This window comes from Melanerpes formicivorus, unplaced genomic scaffold (genome assembly GCF_026170545.1).
Source record: "Melanerpes formicivorus ecotype bairdi unplaced genomic scaffold, bMelFor1.0.p_v2 SCAF_24, whole genome shotgun sequence".
Classification (NCBI taxonomy): domain Eukaryota; kingdom Metazoa; phylum Chordata; class Aves; order Piciformes; family Picidae; genus Melanerpes; species Melanerpes formicivorus.
The window spans coordinates 1,513,211-1,533,991 of NW_027142376.1; the positions used below are offsets into that span (position 1 = coordinate 1,513,211).

General features: G+C 42.6%; 1 protein-coding gene across 7 annotated transcripts in view; it reads right to left on the reverse strand.

The window, feature by feature from the left end:
- HECW1 (HECT, C2 and WW domain containing E3 ubiquitin protein ligase 1) overlaps nt 1-20,781 on the reverse strand; it is a 314,683-nt gene that overhangs the window by 166,788 nt on the left and 127,114 nt on the right. For all 7 annotated transcript variants that reach the window (XM_068152576.1, XM_068152575.1, XM_068152572.1 and 4 more), the window contains one exon: nt 14,325-14,432. In XM_068152576.1, coding sequence (XP_068008677.1) covers nt 14,325-14,432 — 108 coding nt within the window. The remainder of the gene's footprint in view (nt 1-14,324; nt 14,433-20,781) is intronic.

Consider the following 20,781-nt stretch of genomic DNA (forward strand, 5'->3'; position numbering starts at 1 on the left):
ATCTCTGTGCCCTCCTCAAGCACAGCCACCACTGACAGTGTAGTACAATATGCACAGCAAGGGCCACTGCTCTTATAAGAGCTCTGCTTTACCACTGACTAGGTGCAAATGGGACTTTACAAACTGTATTGAGAACTTTGTCAACCTTTCACAAGAAGGCTGAGAGGTGGCATGAGTTTCCAGGATATGACTTTAAACTAAACTTTTAGTTTGAATAGACTCTGCCTTCTTAAGGTAGAAATCATTGGAAACTTGATCTGATGGATTGCCACCTACTCTTCTGCCAGGGAAATCAATATAGCTGCAGCTGAGATTTTTCCTGGCTAAGTTTCACTTTCTCTCAAATTCAAATGGAAAAGCAGCATGAACGCCCATGAATATTTTCTCTGCACCAGAACATGGCAAACAAAAACCCAAGCCAGAGGCTTTCTTTCAAGGTCCCACAATGGAGTCCCACAGACCTGAAGCATCTAGGCAACGTCAGCTGATTCAGCCCCAAACACTAGCTTCCATTAGCTAACCTAGTAAGATGTTAAGGCCTTTAGGAAAAGCACCTGGAGATGATCTATACTTCCAGGAATGGAGCAAGCAAGCCAGTAATTACAACTGGTTAGAAGATCAGGAATCAAATGATAACTCCAAAAATGGTTGGTGGTGAGAGATGACTTCTAGCAGAAGGTCAACACAGACAACTACCTGAGGCATCACTGCCTTAAACCAACAAAGTAGGTACATGATGCAATCTCCAAAATCTAAGGAGTAGTCAGGGAAAAGAAGAAAAGAAAGGATAAAGCCAAAGTATCCTGGTACTGAAATATAATGCTCCTTTTTGTGACATGTCATGCTTAGACTTCATGCACTTTATGAAGGGAAAGGAAAATGGTGATTGTTAGCTGAGCAAATTTAATGTTCCTCATGGGCAGCTCAGAAAGCTCTCTCTAATATGCTGCAAACAGGAAAACATTTGAAAGACTAAATCCAGAAGCACTACAAGGAGGCAGTCAAACACTGAAATGGGTTGTCTAGAAGGAAAATCCATCCTTCAAAGTAGGGCTACTCCTTAAGAGGAGCCATGGAGAAGAAGACTTGGGGGTGTTGATTGACAAGAGGCTCAACATGAGCTCATGCAGTCCAGAAGGCAACCACATCCTGGACTGCATCAAGAGGAGTGTGGCCAGCAGGTCAAGAGAGGTGATTCTTCCCCTTTGCTCTGGTGAGACCCCACCTCAAATACTGCATCCAGTTCTGGTGTCTCCATCATAAGAAAGACACAGAACTATTGGAGCAATTCCAGAGAAGGGCCACGAGGGTGATCCAAGCACCCCTCCTATGAGGATAGGCTGAGTGAGCTCAGGTTGTTTAGCCTGGAGAACAGAAGACTCTGAAGATCATAGAGCTGCTTTCCAATACCTGAAGGGAGTCTAGAAGAAAGCTGGAGAGGGACTTTTCATAGTGGTGTCTAGCAACAGAACTAGGGGGATTGGTTTCAAGCTGAAGGAGAGTAGGTTTAGACTGGATCGTAGGAAGAAGTTCTTCAGTATGAGACTGGTGAGACACTAGAACAGGTTGCCCAGACTGCCTATGGATGCCTCCTTCTTGGAGGTGTTCAAGGCCAGATTAGATGAAGCTTTGAGCAACCAAGTCTAGTTGAGGAGCATCCCTGCCCAGAGCAGGGAGATTGGAATAGATAATCTCTGAAGTCTCTTCCACCCTAAGCCATTCTATGAAGATAGTAAAAATTTTATGACACAGGGCCTAGAGCAACCTTTAACTGGATCTGCCTTGAGCTGGCAGTTGGAAAAGACAGCACAAGATTACTGAACAATCATTTTCATCGCTTTTACAGTGTGAAGGGGCCATTAAGTGGAAGCAAGATTATCACTGTAAACATGGAAAACTACCTTCAAACAGCCCTGCAGTGAGAAGCAATCGACCTGTTGCACCTACACTCAGGAATGAGTCTAGAGCTACAAGAGAGCTGTGACAGCTCACTGCAGGTAAGCAAACACATCACCTCCACCCATCTCTGCTTGCTACCACTTCAGAACTGAAGAAGTATTTGCCAGGCACACAGGCTCCTTTTCCTACTAAGGAAAAAGAAGGGTTTGGAATCAATGCTGCTGTCTACTCAGAGAAGTCTCATTGTAGCAGCTGCTTTTGGTAAAGGAGACTTGAAAAAAATCCACAGGCAGGACAACTTTTAAAGAGAATGCATAATGAAATTAGCAGAGTTAATTTAATGAAGGGGGAAGGACAGAAAGAAGCATCATTATGGAAATTTAATTAATAAACAATTACAGCAAAAGCATCTATTTCAAGGCCGGGAGTTGGGTTGTTTGTATTTCTAAAATCTATTAGCATTGAGACATGGGAGGAAATTATACCTGCTGCTAATGGGGTAAAGTGAACAGCTGAAGTATTGGAAGGGTTGGAGTATAGCTTGGAAGTATAAAACACTACTCCTCTGAGGCTCTCAAGATATCAAAGACCTCGCAGAAAGATAGTTCCACTGTGCAAAAGTGTATGAACTCTGCAGGGAGACAGTAATGCAGCCCTGCTGAATTACTTACTCTCTGAGTAAGCCTATGCTCCATAGAGATGGTGTTCTAGACATCTGGCAGTCCTATAGCAGGAAACTCTGGACTAGGAGTAAGATGATGACACAGCTAGATTTCACAGTATCACAGTGTCACTAAGGTTGGAAGAGACCTCGAGGATCATCGAGTCCAACCTGTCACCACAGACCTCATGACTAGACCATGGCACCAAGTGCCATGTCCAATCTCCTCTTGAACACCTCCAGGGATGGTGACTCCACCACCTCCCCAGGCAGCCCATTCCAATGACCAATGATGAATGACTCTCTTGGTGAAGAACTTTCTCCTCACCTCGAGCCTAAACTTCCCCTGGTGCAGCTTGAGACTGTCCCCCCTTGTTCTGGTGCTGGTTGCCTGGGAGAAGAGACCAACCCCTTCCTGGCTACAACCACCTTTCAGGTAGTTGTAGAGAGCAAAGAGGTCACCCCTGAGCCTCCTCTTCTCCAGGCTAAACAATCCCAGGTCCCTCAGCCTCTCCTCACAGGGCTTGTGCTCAAGGCCTCTCACCAGCCCTGTTGCCCTTCTCTGGAAAAAAAAGCAAAACAAAAAAGAAAAGAAAAGAAAACAAAACAAAAACCAAAACAAACCAGGTTTCCAGCTAGTTAGCAAGAAAAGCCAATTATCAAAAGGCTTCCTGTGTCAGAAGCAGAATGAGTTACTACAACACTACACCACAGATATAGTTCTGGCATCCTCATGGAAATTCAAACAACTTTTTCTGTCTCATAAAATTGTCCAAGCATCATTGCCTGAGTTTGGTAAGTGTTGCCAGAACCACTACATGGCATGAGAGATGGAGTGGTTAGCTGAATCCACACAGTAACATAGCAGGGTTACAATAACATTTCAGTATTATGGGAAGGGATTTATCCCCCTTTATACTGAGATTTTCCTGTGCCATGTTGAACATCTAAGAAGAGCATTTCAGATGCTTCACTTACAGCAGAGTTATAAAAGAACCTTTCTTTTAGAGCTGTGAAGCAAACTCACTGCCTTCATAAACTCAGAATATATGCCCCAAGTTCTGTTTTGATTAATTACTTCCATGGTATCCTTGAAAAGGATTATAGAAAAATCCTTCAAAAAAGGATTCAAACCCCTTCAAATGCATTCAAAAATCCTTCAAAAATGAAAAATTCTTCAAAATTAGACATGACAAATTATTGATATGGATCTGCTCTTTAGGACCTTTAAACTAGTGATGGACCTGGTCAATAAACTGCCTGCTGAGTTTGCTCTCAGGCAAGGCTTTGATGCAACTTGGCCTTTGCTTAGAGACCCCTGTCATTGGGGATCCTATCCCCTCCATCAGCAGAAATGTTCAGGTTTGATAGTGCTGAGATTTGACACCTACAAGACAGACTCCTTGTCCCCTGAAAAATTTTGCATGCAGTAATGGAACTGACATCCTTAAGTAGAAAAACCTCAATACAGTACTTTTGCTTCTTCTGTTTTTCCCCCTTGTGTATTTAATCAGAAAACAGCTGGCACAAGGCTCAGGACCTTACCACTCTTTTGGAGTGACCTTTTGAGGCAGGCGCTGACACCTTTCTAATCACAGCTGCTTCCCATTTCCACTGTGTTTGCCTTCTGGTTTTCCACAAAGATAAAACCAATTGGGCGGAAGTCTGCAGCTGGGCTCTCTGCACATGGTGGTCCATGAAAGGTGCTGGGCCTGATGGCACGCAGAGCTGCATGCAAGCAATTCTCACTGAATTCAGTGGGGACCATCTTGGCTTTCAAGAGCTTCAAAAACATGCCCAATGGAAGTATCCAAGGGGAAAGGATGGGGACCCTTGTTCAAAGAGAGCAAAGGGAGCAAAGATAAAGATCTTCTAGGGCAATCCCTCTAAATCCCTAGACAGTATCATCCAAAACAAACTTTCCAGAAGCATTTAACAGTGGCAAGGACTGATTTGTGAGTCAAAGATAACACTGTAATCTCCTCCTGTCAACAGGAGAAAGATGATCAGTCACAAAACAAGGTTATCTAAGTGATACTGATCCATTAGAAATAAATTACATGACTTCAGCACCCATTGTGCAGAATACTAAGGCTCAAGATTCAAAGCAGAAAAACAGGTATCTGTTTATGTGTTTATCAGATGCTGTTGGATGACAAAACCACAGCTATTGGCCACACTTCTGGATTTCAGGAATCTCTCCTCATTTTCTAAAGTGCAGTACAGTACCCTGAGTGATACCAAAGCTAATGCATAAAACACAGTCCACTCGGGGACACCAAACACCAAGCAAAGATGGGAGTTCACCCTACGCTCTGTGTACCTAGAACACAGGGTCACCCAGCAGCACTGACACAACAGTGCCCTTTTTCCTCTGGCTACTGTAGGGGAACAAAAGGCTGGAACCAGTTGTGTCAGCCTTATGCTCAGCCAGTGAAAAGACTCCACAAATCTTTGTCTTTCCAAGGTAGAAGACTGATCAGACAAGAGTTGGACTGCTGAACTGCAAGAGAGGTTACTGCTATCCCTCAACTTGAAACATCTTAGAAAGAAAACTTGCAGATCTCCAGCATGCCCACAGCTGGCTTTAAAAAAAATGAAATGGAATAGGAGAGGAAAAAATCCTGGTTCCTTCATTACCACCTTTTCCAACACTCATTCCAACTTTGATAAAGTCACAACAGCCCTACACAAATCTCTTCCCTCTTTCCAGCAGAAGAACCTTCAGAAACTCTGTTCCTCAAAGAACAAAAGGAAGAGGTATGCACCATGCAGCAGGGCATACTCATTTTCAGGGTACAACTTTTAAGTAAGTCCCAACAGTTCAAAGTGCAGACCAGAGGTGGCTTAAAATTACCATATGAGACACTAAGCAGGGAGTATGGAGATTGAGGTCTTATCTGCAGCTGTACCCATGCCCTGTCAAGCCACTTCTTTACTCTGTGCCTCTGTCTCCACCTCTCACCTTTTAATCTATCCTCCCTATCTCAGCTTTAAAGCCTAGCTCTCAACTATCTACATCAAACTTACAACTCCAAAAATCCAGCCCTTAGCTCTTTTGGACAGAAACCATATTGGTACACAGAGAAGAAGACCTCTCTTCACAAGATACACTAGATACTACTGCAGTAAAAATATAATTAATAAAAACTCTAAAGTTAAGCATGAATAGATGTGTGCAGCCAGATCAGGTTCTGAACGCCTCACGGTTCAGCCTAATTAGCACTAAAACGTCAGTTAAATGTTACTGCAGCTTCTTGAGCATTGCCTTGGGAATTAGATGACATCCAGCCTTTAACACATTAATACCGTGTCTGTGCTTATTTAGAGTGAAGTACCTGTGGTCTCTGTGACCAGGAACCATAGCTTAATGAAGAAAGACTTGCTCTGACTTCAGCAAGCCTAAGGTCAGGCATTACTTATCATGCAAAGCTTTCCAGTTCAACTTGAGAGAGCTTTCCAAAACTCTGTTACCAACCCATCAGAGCTCCTGCTTCAATCTCAGATTTGTGCAAGCTGAGATTTTTTAATATCTTTAAGCACTGCCATGAAAAGCAGAGAGCAGGTATTGTGGGGACCAGGCAGGTTGTCCCAGCATGGTGTCACCAGCCATGCATGCTGCAACATGAGCACCTCCTTTCCTGCGTGGGAAGAAATAAACAAACAGCTCTGATCTCCACAGCACCAACAAATATGTCCAAGTGTCAAAACACATTGTGGAAAAGGAGAGAAAGATGGAGAAAAAGCTGATTCACAGACAAGTCTCTCGGTTAAGCTACCACAGCACAGCCAAGAAGGAAGCTGAGAAATGGCTTTCTAATGCCTGGTGTGGACAGACCTATGTGTTTGTTTATGAGAGCTTGCTGCCTACAGCACTGGCACCCAAAGATTTAGCAAGAGAAAAACTAACAGGAAATGCAACAATGGCAAAGATTAAAGGGCTGATGAAAGGATTCATATCAAAGGGTTCTTGAGGAACCTCAACAGCCCCAAACTGGGAAATATCTTCATCTGGGCTCACACTCTGCTTATCTTCCCTCATCTAACCTTAGCTTGAATATGAATATTAAACTACTATAAGAGTACCAGGCTGAGGAAAAGGATCAATTTTAAAACTCAATAGGAAGGAAGACAACAAAAAAGCACTGATAAGACTACAACATGTGGAATAAGATGAAAAGAAAGAACCTCAGAGAGAGGTAAGAACCTGGGAGAGAGGCAAGCAGTAGATGCACCCTTTGGGACACAAGTCTCTCTTATTGCTTCATATGTGCTTTTTTTCCTCACACATCTTTAAATCTGCTAAATAGTATTTCCACTATTGAAGATGCTTCTGCATTGCTCCAGTTTTCACCCTCTGTGGACTCCTCAAGGTTAAAGTCATGCAGCATATTCTAATTTGCTCAAAGGTACAACAGGATGGACTTCAATAGACTGATCTTTTATTTTGTCCTCTCACACATGCTTTCATAAAGTGAAGCACATGTGATTTGAGAGACACTGGGGTAATGAAAACAGAGACAGGAAATTATTTTAGTGGGCTGGTCTTGTCAACAGCCTGTCCAGAAAAAGGAAAACTGTAAATACTCAGCTTTGTTAAAGCTTTTGTTGATGTGACTCTGCCTCTTTTATTTGGAACCATTTGAGGCTGTAACGTCAACTATTTTTGCTTTGAAAGTAGCCCTTATATTGGCTTCCCAAAGCATCACAAAGATACATCTTCTAGAGAGAATCCCAGATGAATGCTGATTATTTTAATTTTTTGGTGTCAATTTTCAAGACATTTCTGTACATACTACAAAAACACACACATGGCATATATTGACTATGACCTAGAATACATGCCTTCTGCATGTACCAGATCTCTCAGACCTCTGACTTCAGCTGCATGCTTTTTTTCACCATTATTTCCTTGCTGGTCAATATGAAAAACTAACTACAGCTTCTGCTCTCTGCAAGGCACATCATCCATCTTTGCTATTAATAAACTTGCAGAAGCAACAAATTGAAGCAAACAACTGCTGCGTAAGTTTCCACATGCCATGAAATAGTGCCAGGAGAGGTTTAGCTGGGATGTAAGGTAGAATTTCTTTCCTGCAAGAGTGGTCAGGCATTGGAACAGGCTGCCCAGGGAGCTGGTGGAGTCGCCATCCCTGGAGGTATTCAAGAAATGTGTGGACATGGCACTTTGGGAATCACAGAGTCACCGAGGTTGGAAGAGACCTCAAAGATCATCAAGTCCAACCTGTCACCTCATACCCCATGACTACACCATGGCACCAAGTGCCACATCCAATCCCCTCTTGAACACTTCCAGAGATGGACATGGTTTAATGGCCATGGTAGTGTTAGGTTGATGGCTGAACTCAATATTAGAGAGCTTTTCCAACCAAAACACTTCTATGATTCTATAAAAATGCCAGGCAGATGAGTGGTTACACTTGGAAATGGCTTTCTTAGTTGCCAGGTAGTTTAACAAGGGTCCCAGGTATCTGCCTATCTTCAGTGCAATTCTGAACAGTGTTAAAACTCTTCTCATCACTTTAAGGATACACTAGTTGGATCACACCTCACTGCAGTGGTCTTTTGCACACTATCTCTGTATAGCTGTGTAAGCTAAAAAAGTCTGCCAGAAGTTGCAGTGAAGCAGAGCATGTTTACTTTCCTGGAAAACCCATTACAAGCTGGTACTTTGACTGCGGTGCCCTCCAAGCCTGAACAGAAAGTGTACCTCCTTAGTGGCACATAGCCACTCCTCCCTCCTCCGACCCCAGCCGTGCCATGGGTACAGTGGGTGGTTACTGTTTATCACTGCCTGTCATAAACCCTCAAATTGCTAGATTTCTGCAGAAATGGAAAGCTGGCTGTAGTGCAGCGCTGTCTCTGCAGCTGTTAAATCTTTTTGTTTGCTCAGTATTAACAGGAGGTGAGTCCTGTTCTGCCAGTGCTTGTGCTGTAATTTGGAAGCAATTCCCTCTCTGACTCACACCAATTACATACCTGTCTGGCACCATTATGTTGCAAGTTTGTGATATGCAAAGTGGAAAGGCACACGCTTCTCTGGGAAAGGTATTAGTCCTCTTTCAAGGTGAAATAGTAGGATCAATAAAACAAACCTTAACCTTCTGTGGTTTCTGAAATGTTGCATGGGGATGTGTTAAGACACTCGGCTTGTTTTGAAAGGTGGTAGGGCTCTCTAGATGGCCTTAAACCAGGCTATCAGCAAATTCAAAAGCAACATGTAGTTTGTGCAAATACCTCCAAAACACAGAGGCATGTTCCAAAAAGGAAGACTGTTTTGCGTTGTTATTGACCTACCATGCAAACAGCATTTTCTTAACCTAGTGAGCTTGTAAACATACCTGCAAAAGTAACCCTTAATGACTCAGACTGGGCAACCCACCAAGAATATTGTGGAAAGTATAGCTTAAAGAGCAGAGAAGTCCCTGGAATTTGTTCTGTAGAAGTACAAGAAGTGCAGATAACAAAAAACTGTTTCAATTTCTCCCCGTATTTCCTTCTGTGTTCTCCACTCCTGCTGCACTTCCACAACTCTCACAAGACTGCTAGTTTCTTCTGCCCATAGCAGCAGAATAGACACCATTTCTGCCTAGTGTGGTCCTCCAGGTTGATGAGCTTTGCCAGCAGTCATCAGTACAACAGCATCCAATAAAAGATTTCTGTTGTGATAACTTGCCATCACGAAGCAAATAACTTCCAGCCACTTTTGCTTTTACTCATTCCTATTCCAGGTCCTAGACCGCTGCATGCAAATGACTGTCTACAATGATTAGATGTCAGTATTCTGTTGAGCACCTAAGAAGTGGCTTTATGTATCACAGGATGACAGAATGGTGGAGGTTGGAAGTGACCTCTGGGAATCATCCATTCCAATCCCATGCTAAAGCAAATCTGCTTAGATCAGGTGTCTCAGGAATGCATCCAGGTGGGTTTTGAAATTCTCCAGAGAGGGAGTGTCCACAACCTCTCTGGACAGCCTGTTCCAGGGCTCCAGCACACTCACAGCAAAGAAAGTGCTAAGTTTAAGCGAACTTATGTTCCAATATGTGTCCACTGCTCTTTGTCCTATCACTGGGCACCACTGAAAAGAATCTGGCCCCATCCTCTTGACCCCCACTCTTTAGATATTTCCAAGCATTGATAAGATGTGTAATGACTACAGATTACACAATTAATTTGCTTGTTAATTTTCACAAATGCAGGACAGAAAGGCTACCTAATTGGGGAACATTAAAGCTTTTAAACAAAATACTCCCAAATGCACTTTATATGCCTCCAGATTCAAAATACAGAAAATGAGTAACACTCTTTATTTACTTGACTTCATTCTTAACTCTTTTTTTCATATTAATGGAAATTTCACTGTTGCAAATCAGGCAATCTTTAATACCTTTGATTTTTCCAGTTCCTTCATACAGCTCTTTAATAAAAGAAAACGGTTAAAAACTAACTTTTTAAGCTCTTTATGTCAAGTGTTTGGCTGGTCACAGCATAAAGGTAATCTCCTTAAGCATGATACAAAAACACCCCACAGGAAATCCTAAAATCTAACTGCTTGCAAAAGAAAAACTTTGACTGCTAAGTTTTTGACAGGATGCCCCCCATGTTCTCCCAATAAGAAGTCTATTTTAACTCACACAATAGCACCACCCAAATGCTAAACCTGGGTGTATTTCAGGAACAGGATCCAAAACAGTCTGTATGGGATGCCTTCATTTCTTAGGAACTCTAAATTCTCTGTCTAACGCTGATTCTTTATTTGGCCATACTGACCTCCCCCTTCATTGTGGCTCCTGACAGCTATGATGGGCCAAACGCTGCAGTGTACACCATAACATTCAGAACATCTATGTGTTTGATCAATCACTGATATTGACTCATCTAATGAACAGATACCAAGGTACAGACAGTTACAGGGAAAGCACAAGCAGAAAGGAAGGGGTGTCTTTGCAAATAAGTGGCTCTGTTTTAGAAAGAATTAATGTTATCATCAGCAAGACTCTAATCAATAGCAGCTTAACAAATGCATGCAAAAACAATAGAGATACCTGGATGTCTTAGCTGCCAACTGTATGCCTTGACAATCACTAAATAAAAAGAATACCTATATCCTGAAGTGCCTGAGCTACAGATCAGCAGAAGCTAAGAATACTCCATCTAGAATCCTCACTAACAGTTGCCTATCTTCATACCCTCCTAAAGTCTACACTATTGGCCATTTTTGGAGACTGGGTACCAAGTCAGTTTAACTTTGGACCAACATGGCAATTTTTACAGCATATACCACTGAACATACTCTTGCCCTGTCCTCTAAGTTCTCTCAATTCTGTAGTGGATAAATTTCTTAGATGAGTTTGATTTTGAGAAACAGTACTTTTCAGATTCCTGCAAATGTCACCATATTGTGTGCTACACAACATTAAAGGAAATTACATCTCTGTCCCAATAGTAGAAGTCTGAAGGAAGGTATTTCTTTCAATTCATAGAATCATAGAATGGTTTCATTTGAAAGGGAGCTTAAAGATCATCTAGTTCCAAACCCCTGCCACAGGCAGGGACACCTTCCACTAGACCAGGTTGCTCAAGGACTCATCTAACCTGGCCTTGAACACCACACATGGAGGGGGCATTCATGACCTCCCATGGCAAGCTATTCCAGTGTCTCACCACCCTCACTATAAAGAAATATAATGAGGTTTGCAGACACTGAAGTTTTAAACATAACATTTAATCAACTGAAAAGCTGTCTACTTTCATATATAAGTCTTGAGAAGGAACTCTCAAATATGGATTTGGATAGATAAAATTCACTTACATCAACATTTTTCTCTGCTTTAGCTTCCTACTTCAGTAGTCGATGGCTCTAAGAGTATCCACACGTGCTGTTATTTAATATTGCCTACTTCATTTTCTCCTGTTTTAATTCTGGACAGGGCAGTGATTTGTCTCTTATGAGTGCACTCATCCATAATCACAGGGCTGAGATTCACAACCTAGTAACATCGGCATAACTAATTACCACGAGGCACCAACTCATCAACCAAGAGCTACCCAACTACTGCGTAGTACCATGTAGTTTTAAACATCAGTGAAAGATGATTGTGCTAAGTTGCATTTTCTTACAGTTGGGCAAGTGAAGAATGTACATGCAATCAAGAACAGCTACTATGTCTCAGCTAACAGGAACAACTTATTAAGATGACTTAATTCATTCTCCAGTTCAGCCCTTAATGAAATGTGCCCCCCCGAAAAGGCCTTCTTCTAAGCACTTCCACATTGCCTCTTTCTTTTCTGCTGTGGATTAGTTAAGAAAGCTACCAACAGCCCAGTCTCACATCCACCCTTCCTCAATAAACCTTCCTCAAGGTTCTGTGGCCAGCAGATCACATGAGGCTCTGCTCCCCCTCTGTTCTGCCCTGGAGAGATGACATCTGTGTCCAGCTTTGTGCTCCCCAGCTCAAGAGGGACAGGGTTATATATTAGATAATGTCCAACAAAGTGCTACAAGTGTGACAGGTTGGAACATCTCTCTGATGAGGAAAGGCTGAGAGACCTGGGGCTGCTTAGCCTGGAGAAGAGAAGACTGAAAGGGAATCTTACTAATATTTAGAAATACCTGAAGGGTAGGTGTCAAGAAGTCACTTTTCAGTGGTGTTCTGTGATAGGACAAGGGACAATGGGTATGAACTGGAATATAGGGAGTTCCTCTTAAACACGAGGAAAAATTTCTTTCCTGTGAGGGTGCTGGAACCCTGGAGCGGGCTGCCCAGAGAGGTTGTGGAGTCTCCTTCTCTGAAGATTTTCAAGACCTGTCTGGATGTGTTCCTGTGTGACCTGCCCTATGTAACCCTGCCTTTCAGATGGGTTGGACTCGACAATCTTCAGAGATCCCTTCTGATCCCTACCACTCTATGACTCTACCAAAGCCTCATGAGAACTGTTTTGGGATTTTTTCTCTCCTACCCATGCTTCTTTAACAGCTAAGAGAAAGCACGATCATTCTCATTGATTAGTGACCATTGATCAAAGAAGCGACTGCAAGATATTCTGCTTTAAAGGGTAGATCCTGTAATGTATTTCTGCCCCTAACACAGGATAACTAACCCCGTTGTTCTTAGATACTAAACAATTTCCCATAAATGTATTTATCAAAACACAGGCACCCTGTAAGACCTAGTAGGCATTTCAGGAGCTTCCTTAATTATTTAGAACAACATTCACAACTTAACTTCACCCTAGGAATTACAGCTCATCAGCAATGCTTCTGCAAGGAGGTAACCTGTTTCAAAGTTATCTTGTAAAATGTCTGTGTGTAGCATCCTTACTGACACCAGATATTTAAGGTCAAAGCCACAGATTAACCTGATCAAGTACAATTCATATCCTTTCCAAATCCTTTCAATTTAGGTTACATCAAAGATTTCCTTGATTGCTCTCAAATTCAGACAGTCTTAAACGGATCTACCCAATAGTCACGAAATGTATACACACTTTTAAAGTAAAACACCTGAATTTTTTCCCAGCAGGTAGATTATTAGAAACATTCAATATGACTTAAAAACTGAGACTGTTGCATGCTAGGCTTCTTCACACTTAACTGCTCTTTAAGGATACATATTGCTGTATCACCACAGATGTTTTGCTATAGATCTCTGCCCAGCCTTTTGAGTACCCGATTTTCTGTTCTTCAAAACACGACCATGAATTCCCTTCATGCTGGCACGGAGTAGCTCTTTGAAAAGAGGAATGACTTGAACAGTCTCAGCCTGGTTCACTTGGCCAGGGATTTGGGATGGCCAAGCCTGGAAACATTAAATTGCTGTATAAGGTGCACAGTACTTTGCAGAAGCAAATTCAGTGTTTCTGTGTTTTGTTTGCTAAGGGAATGGTAAAGAGTTACGCTGCATTGCATCAGGTGCCCTGGGTAATACCTGAGTATCATGAGTAACAGTAGCAGCATACCTTGCTGCAACTGTATATTGTTATACTTCCATCAGTCTAGGCAATAATCAGAGCTCAACTCTTTTTACCTCTGAATCCACCTTGAATCTGGTGGAAGCTGGATGCACAATGATGTTTTCTGTGTGAATATTCCCAGAGTGAGATTACGCTCCCAAGTTCCTCTTTCCCTTGATACCACATTAAAGTTAATGCAGCATATTATTAATGTTTATAAATATGTTATCAGGAGGACGAGGCCAGGCTCTTCTCAGTGATGTCCAGTGGCAGGAGGAGGGGCAATGGGTGCAAGCTGGAGAACAAGAGGTTCCATGTAAACACAAGGAAAAACTTTTTCACTGTGAGGGTGATAAAACATTGGAGCAGGCAGCCCAGAGAAGTTGTGGAGTCTCCTTCTCTGGAGATACTCAAAACCCAGCCAGACATGGTCCTGTGTGAATTACTCTAGGTCATCCTGCTCTGGCAGGGGTGTAGGACTAGATCTTTTGAGGTCTCTTCCAACCTCTAATGTTCTGCAAACACTTAAAACACTTATTCATAGCTGTATTAAAAAGTACTATGTAAATCAGCCAACATCCACAGAATGTATTTGCCTGCAGAAACTGTTTTTCTACTCCATAAAATGTCTCAATTACTCTCAATCCATTACAAGATTTTGGTAACGCTTTTGGCCTTTCCTAAAAGACATATTGGGCATAAAACCATCTTAAGAGCAACTTAAAGAAATCAATTATTTTTCTGCGGTGACTGATTGATAGTGTAGCAGGATTGGAAAAATACTTACGCTCCACAAAGTAAGAACTGGCATCAATCTTCCAGATAATCTGACCACGGTGAGAGCCATTGACGCCACGGTTCTTGTAGTCCAAGAAGTTTTCGGACAAGACCTCATCTATAAACAAAGAAAATCAAATGCCTGTTATGACAATATTCAGAGTAGAGAGTCAGGCTAAAAATATGCCTTTGGCTTGACAGAACATACTAGAACTGCTAGACAGCTTGACACCACATGTTGAGAAATGAGCTTTTTTTACTCATATGTTTAAAAAGCAGAGCTATTCTTAAAAATCACAGATCTTCCTGAAATGTAATTTTAACATCCCCCCCCCAAAAAAAAACCCCAAACCCACATTCCTACAAAATTCTCAGAAATGAAAACATCTAACTTAGCATGGATAAATCCCTACCTAATCAAACATAATTATCTAGCTGTAATAGTAGCAAAAAATAATCTCTGCTTTGCAACAACTCTTCCTCAAAAAAAAAAAAAAAAGACCAACCAGATAATAGTTACATGTAACCATCTGTACTACACTCATTCACATCACATCAGATGTGGTTGTTTCTGGCTGGGTACAGAAAAGGATATTTCTTTTTGAAGAACACCACTCACTGGATGCCTTCACAGCTCCTGGCCCCCAAAACCAAATGACTGACAACAAAATGCTGTGTTTTAAGACACAGAGCAGCTATCAGACAACCAAGCTGATCTTCAGAGAGGCCAAGGAGTAGTCCACAAAAATGAACAATCTCTAAAAAGCTGCTGAAAACCAAGGCTGAGGAAGCCAGCCCGCGCACACAGGGCTGCATGCACATGAAAGGCAAGCCGGCAGTGAGCCTGAGGAGAGGCCTTCCGGTTGTCCACATGAATAATTTTCAGTCCGCTTCCAAATATAATTGTAGACTGCTTCAATAAGCTTTGTTTCAGACCCATCTGCAAGCCCTGCACAGTGTATGTGAGCAAACACCCCAAGGGCCTGGTTCTTGACCCTCTTTTACCCAACAGCTTAAAAACCAGCCACTGGGACCATGCCGCAGCCTCAGGGCCACACTTGGCAGCTCAGCAGCTTAGGCCAGGCTTTCAAACAAACAAAAAGTAGATATTGCCACCATGCTGGGCCAGCACTTACGGCTTTGATCATCACTGCTTACAAACAGCACAGAAAAAAATATAATAAACATAGGGAGATGTTTACAGCCTGTCAGAGGGCAGCAGGGCTTGGGGCAGCGGCCAAAGAAAGCCTGAAGTGGCTGTGAACTCAAGTGGCTGAAGCAGTGACCTGGAATGGGCTTGACCTCACTGCTACAGCTTCAGGGACATGAAATGGATTTCACATCCGTTCCCTGCCAGAACAAAAGGCCTTGATCCCTACCTGCAGAGACTAGCCACAAGCCTTCTGGATTTTTCCTCAGCAACGAAGGCAGTTTTAATTCTAACTGAGATTTCTACAAATGCACTTTAACAAACTCAATCTTGCTGCAGATATAGTCCAGGGGGTGCTGCTAAGCTTCACTCCTGAAGACAATTACATTAATTACTAGTTACCCTAAAAGCTGAGAAGTATGAACCACTCAATTCAAGACTAAAATACATCAGTTGTAACACTGAGGCACTCACTTTGTTATCAGGTAAGCCAATGAGAAAACAAAGATAATGCCACACAAGGAAATGTCAAGCCTGAGGATAGAGTGAAGGCGTGATCAACTGCAGAGCAGAAGAGGCAGCTCAACAAACAAAACCAAGAAACACAAAGACTTACATACTACTGAAATATATATTATGAATGTCAAAGTAGACTTATAAATCAAAGGGAACCACATTTTCACTGTAAGAATAAAGCAGCATGCAGATGTTGATGTTACCCTGCTAGTTTCACTAAGTTGTGTTCTCAAAGGAAGAAAGCAAGGGGTTAGCAATGCTGAATGCTTTGGTTCCACTCTCTTAAGGGATTTACAACAGAAATCCTTTTTGAAAGGTCATTAATGATTGCACTGGATAATTATAAATGGCAATGCTGCCTACAATACATTTTCCCTTTGCTGACTTGCTAATTGTCAGTAATTATGTCACTAGCTGTGTTTCATGCTTGGTATTGAAGTGGAAATCTTTCAGTGTGTTCACACAGTACATCTCTGCAGCAGCTTTTCAACAGTAAAATCCTCTTGGTATGATTCCTCTTCTTTATCTGTGCTTTATAGCTGCCTGTATCTTCTTTCCTATGCCATATTATATATATATATATATTTAAAAAGGCAGGTAAGTACACACTATTGCTCTCAGAGTTTTGGCTTAGTAATGACTACTTTCAGTAAAGACCCATTTTGGATACACATTATCCAGAATTACCCACATCATTCTGCGGAAATAGGAACACACACATGAGGAGATTCAATCCTCTGAGCTGTCCCTTTTGCTTTGGCAGGGAAAACACTTCATACTTAAGAGTGAGCAGATACTGAAACTGAGCCGGAGCCTGGGAACCCTGCCCAGCCCCTCATCCTGACAGGGCACAGAGATCATCCCTCAGCTCTGACTTCATCAGTCATGATGTTTATTTCTCATATTTATTCTCTGTAAGCTGCTGGAGATGCTCCAACACCTGCCATGTTATTAAGATGCATGGGCAATTGCAGTTCTTCAAGATACGTTGCTTATAGAATACCCAGCTTGCTTAAGGAGGCTTAGCTGAGCTAGACTGCATGGTCTTGCTTAAGAAATCACAGAGACACTAGGCCAGAGTTTAATGGAACAAAGAGATCCCAAAAGCTTCATACACAGTGTCTGGGGGCCAGCTGGCACTTCCATTGCATTGACTGCTGTCTGCTTCCCAGAGCTGGCACAAAGGCAGCATGAACTCTGCGTCACACAATCTGATTTGACAGAGATGGTGACATATGCCCATGCCCAAACTAAAGCACATCCCTGTTGCAAGATGAGCCGGTGGGGATGACTGCAGAAAGGAGGAATGCTTTTTGTTTGAAATGTGTAGGAAAACTGGAAAACCAGGCTGAGACAAGGATCACCCTCCATCTGCACAACAGGGTAAAAGACCCCCAAATGGAAAGAATACGCAAGCTGTACTTATGGTTACAGCTGATAGGTGAGGAACACTGGTAAGTGAGGAAAACTGGAACAATTTGCTCCCAACCAAGCAGCAGCTGCACACTGGCTCCTGCAGCAGAGACAAGCTAGGGGGTGTGGGAAGGACAGCTTCCAGAGCAAAAGGTCAGGTCGCAAAGCACATCAGGGAGGGGATACACACACGGAGCCAGTCATGCACACACAATTTATGGATAGTGGCCACTGATGAAATGCAGGCTCAGGCAGCAGAAAGGTTATTTTACACATGAGTTTATGCAGTATGCAGGTCACCTCAAGTAGGAGCAGCAGAGCCTTTATGTATAAAAAAAGGTTTTTGTAAATAAAACATATTTACAAATGCCACCATTTAGAAATCCAGTATGTATAACCTTCTCTAAGCCAGACCTAAGCTCTCTGGAAAAGCTAGGTACTTCCCCCCTTTCCAAAGAAATAAAACTTATTTTTAGTTCAGTACAAAATTGCATTGGTTGGGATTTTAAATGAGAAAAATTTTAGCTTTAGAAAAATACATGCAGGGCCAAAAGGAAAACTTTCCAAAATAAATGAAAGAGAAAGATGTGTATTTCTGGAAGGTGAAAGATAAGAAGTATCCCCTGGCAAGTTAAAAATAGCAATAGCTGGAATTGGTCAGGAGGTTGGAATATATGAATATGCCCAGATAGACCTGGTTTAGTTGGCAGGTGATACTATTCCAGGCATGGTATTCCCTGAATATAGGCTTTATGTATGTAGCACATGGACAAAGAAAATCATGCATGTGAAATACACAGCTGCTTAATGCATTCCATATATGTGTGCATGATGTCTATTTCATGCCATACTTAAGAGAACAGACAACATGGTATGTTAAAGAGTATGTGCAAAGGAAAACAAACTTCATTTCATATTTCTACTGAGAACCCCTATAACAAAGGAACTGACCTTAAAACCATGCTACATCTTAATTCCCGAAGGTAAATGGTGAAATGCTTCGTTTCACCTCCACACAAAACGAAGAGCAGGGTTAATGTTGTTCCCTTTCATATATTTCAGTCAGCAGCTAATGGCTTTTGACATTTTTCCAATGAAGCATTGTAATGCATCTCCCTCCCCCTGTTTTTGAAATGAGATTAACCTTTACGCTACCTCTCTGCTCAGCTGGCAAGCCCCTGCATAGCTGTGTTTGGTCCTGCTTGGCCAGCAAGCACTTTGTGCTCACTCTCTGATCTATGGCTTCGTTTCCCTGGATGGTAAACAGATAACTAATTAAGGAAAGTGCCAAATGAGGGAGAATTCAGGATGTGCTGCCCCTTCAACATCTGCTAGACAGGACCCCATGGAGAAGAATCTGGGAGTCCTGGTGGATTACAAGTTATCCACGGGACAGCAACGTGCCCTTGTGGCCAGGAGGGCCAAAGATATCCTGGGGCACATTAGGAGGAGTGTGTCCAGCAGATGAAGGGAAGTTCTCCTCCCCCTCTGCCCTGGTGGGACCTCACCTGGAATATTGCACCCAGTTTTGGGCTCCCCAGTTCAAGAGGGACAGGGATCTAGTCAAGAAAGTCCAAAGGAGGGATACAAGGATGATTAAGGGATTGGAGCACTGCTCTATGAAGAGAGGCTGAGAGACCTGGGGCTGTTTAGTCTGGAGAGGAGAAGACTGAGAGGAGATTTAATAAATGTTTACAAGTATCTGAGGGCTGGGGGTCAAGAGGGAGAAGACAGGCTCTTCTCAGTTGCACCCTGAGACAGGACAAGGGGAAATGGATATAAACTACAGCACAGGAGGCTCTACCTCAACTTCTCCACTGTGAGGGTCACAGAGCACTGGAACAGGCTCCCCAGAGAGGTTGTGGAGTCTCCTCCTCTAGAGACTTTCCAGACCCACCTGGATGCATTCCTGTGTGACCTGTGCTAGATTCTATAGTCCTGCTCTGGCAGGGGCATTGGACTCGAGGATCTCTGGAGGTTCCTTCCAACCCCTAACATCCTGTGATCCTGTGATCATTGGTTGGTCCTGGAGATAAACGATGAGGATGGTTGAGACCATCTAAGTTGGTGAGCCAGTAGACACTGCTCTGGGCCACACACAAGTGCTGTCTGTCTCTTGCTGGTAAGAGAGAAGGAGGCTGCAGACCTGCAAAGCTGCACTGGGACAGGAGACACAGCAGTCAGACCTCCCATACCTCACACAGTCCCTAGAGGGAATGGAGAAGGTGATGCACAACCAGGCACTAAGCAGCTGGGGCCTGAACAGCAGCCAGAGGGACCAATGTACGCTGAAGGCAAACATTAGCAAGTGCTTTGGGAATCAGCAGCAATTCTGACAGACTGCTTGTCCTCACCAAACCAGATACCTCCAAGCACAGCCTTTCACTGCTAAAAATATTCTGTGCTGTCATTTTCATGCTGAGAGATCCCAATATATTTCACAAGCTCTATATATAGAGAGATAAAGAACCATGGCCACCAAAGAGCTATCTTTGAGAGGAAAGACAGTAACCAATTGACAAAAAGCATGCTGTTCTTCTGAGGAATTAGGGAAACTGTAGATAAAGGCCATACCTCAAAAAGATTTGTAGAAAATGTAATGAAGACTTTGAGCACTGTCAGCAGCCTACAGTAAGCAGACAGGACCTTAGCATTGGAAAGCTTGCCTGAAATTCCCATAGAGGAGCAAAGAAAGTCAACACATCTGCCTCAGAAGGATGGACAGAGCTTAAATTATAAAGATATGAGTGACCCTTCTGGTTAGTTTGGTTTTACTTAAGAGGCTGAAATAAAAAACCTATTCTCCTTTCACAAATAGTATTTGCTGATCTCTATGATCAACCTCTCTTTCCACATTCTCCACGAGTAACACCTACAAAACTTAGAATAACCCAGGCTACCTTCAAAACAGACAATAATTAACACAAGACAGGAACACAGTGCCAGACAGGTTCCTGAACTTAGTACATCTTTCCAGTCTCTTATCCATCACCAACTTGATTTAGCACTACATATTACAACAATTGTTTCTATAAAATTACTGCAATTATGGTATAAAAGTAAGCTACACTTCATACATAGCAGAGCCAAGATCTGCTGGTCAAGCTAAAAGGCAAGAAGGAGATGGCATAGGCAGGAGAAACAGTGACAAGTATCGTGGGAAGAGTATAGAGATGCTGCTCAGTTGTGCAGGGATGAGGTCAGGAGGCATGGGCACAGTTGGAGCTGTACTTGGCAAGGGATACAAAGAATAACAAGAAGGGCTTCTACATTTATGTCAGTGAAAAAAGGAAGCTTAAAGAAAACATACTCCCCCTGAAATGCAAGAATGGTGAGCTAGTAACAAAAAATGAAGACTGAGGTTCTCAATAACTTTTTTCCTTAGTCT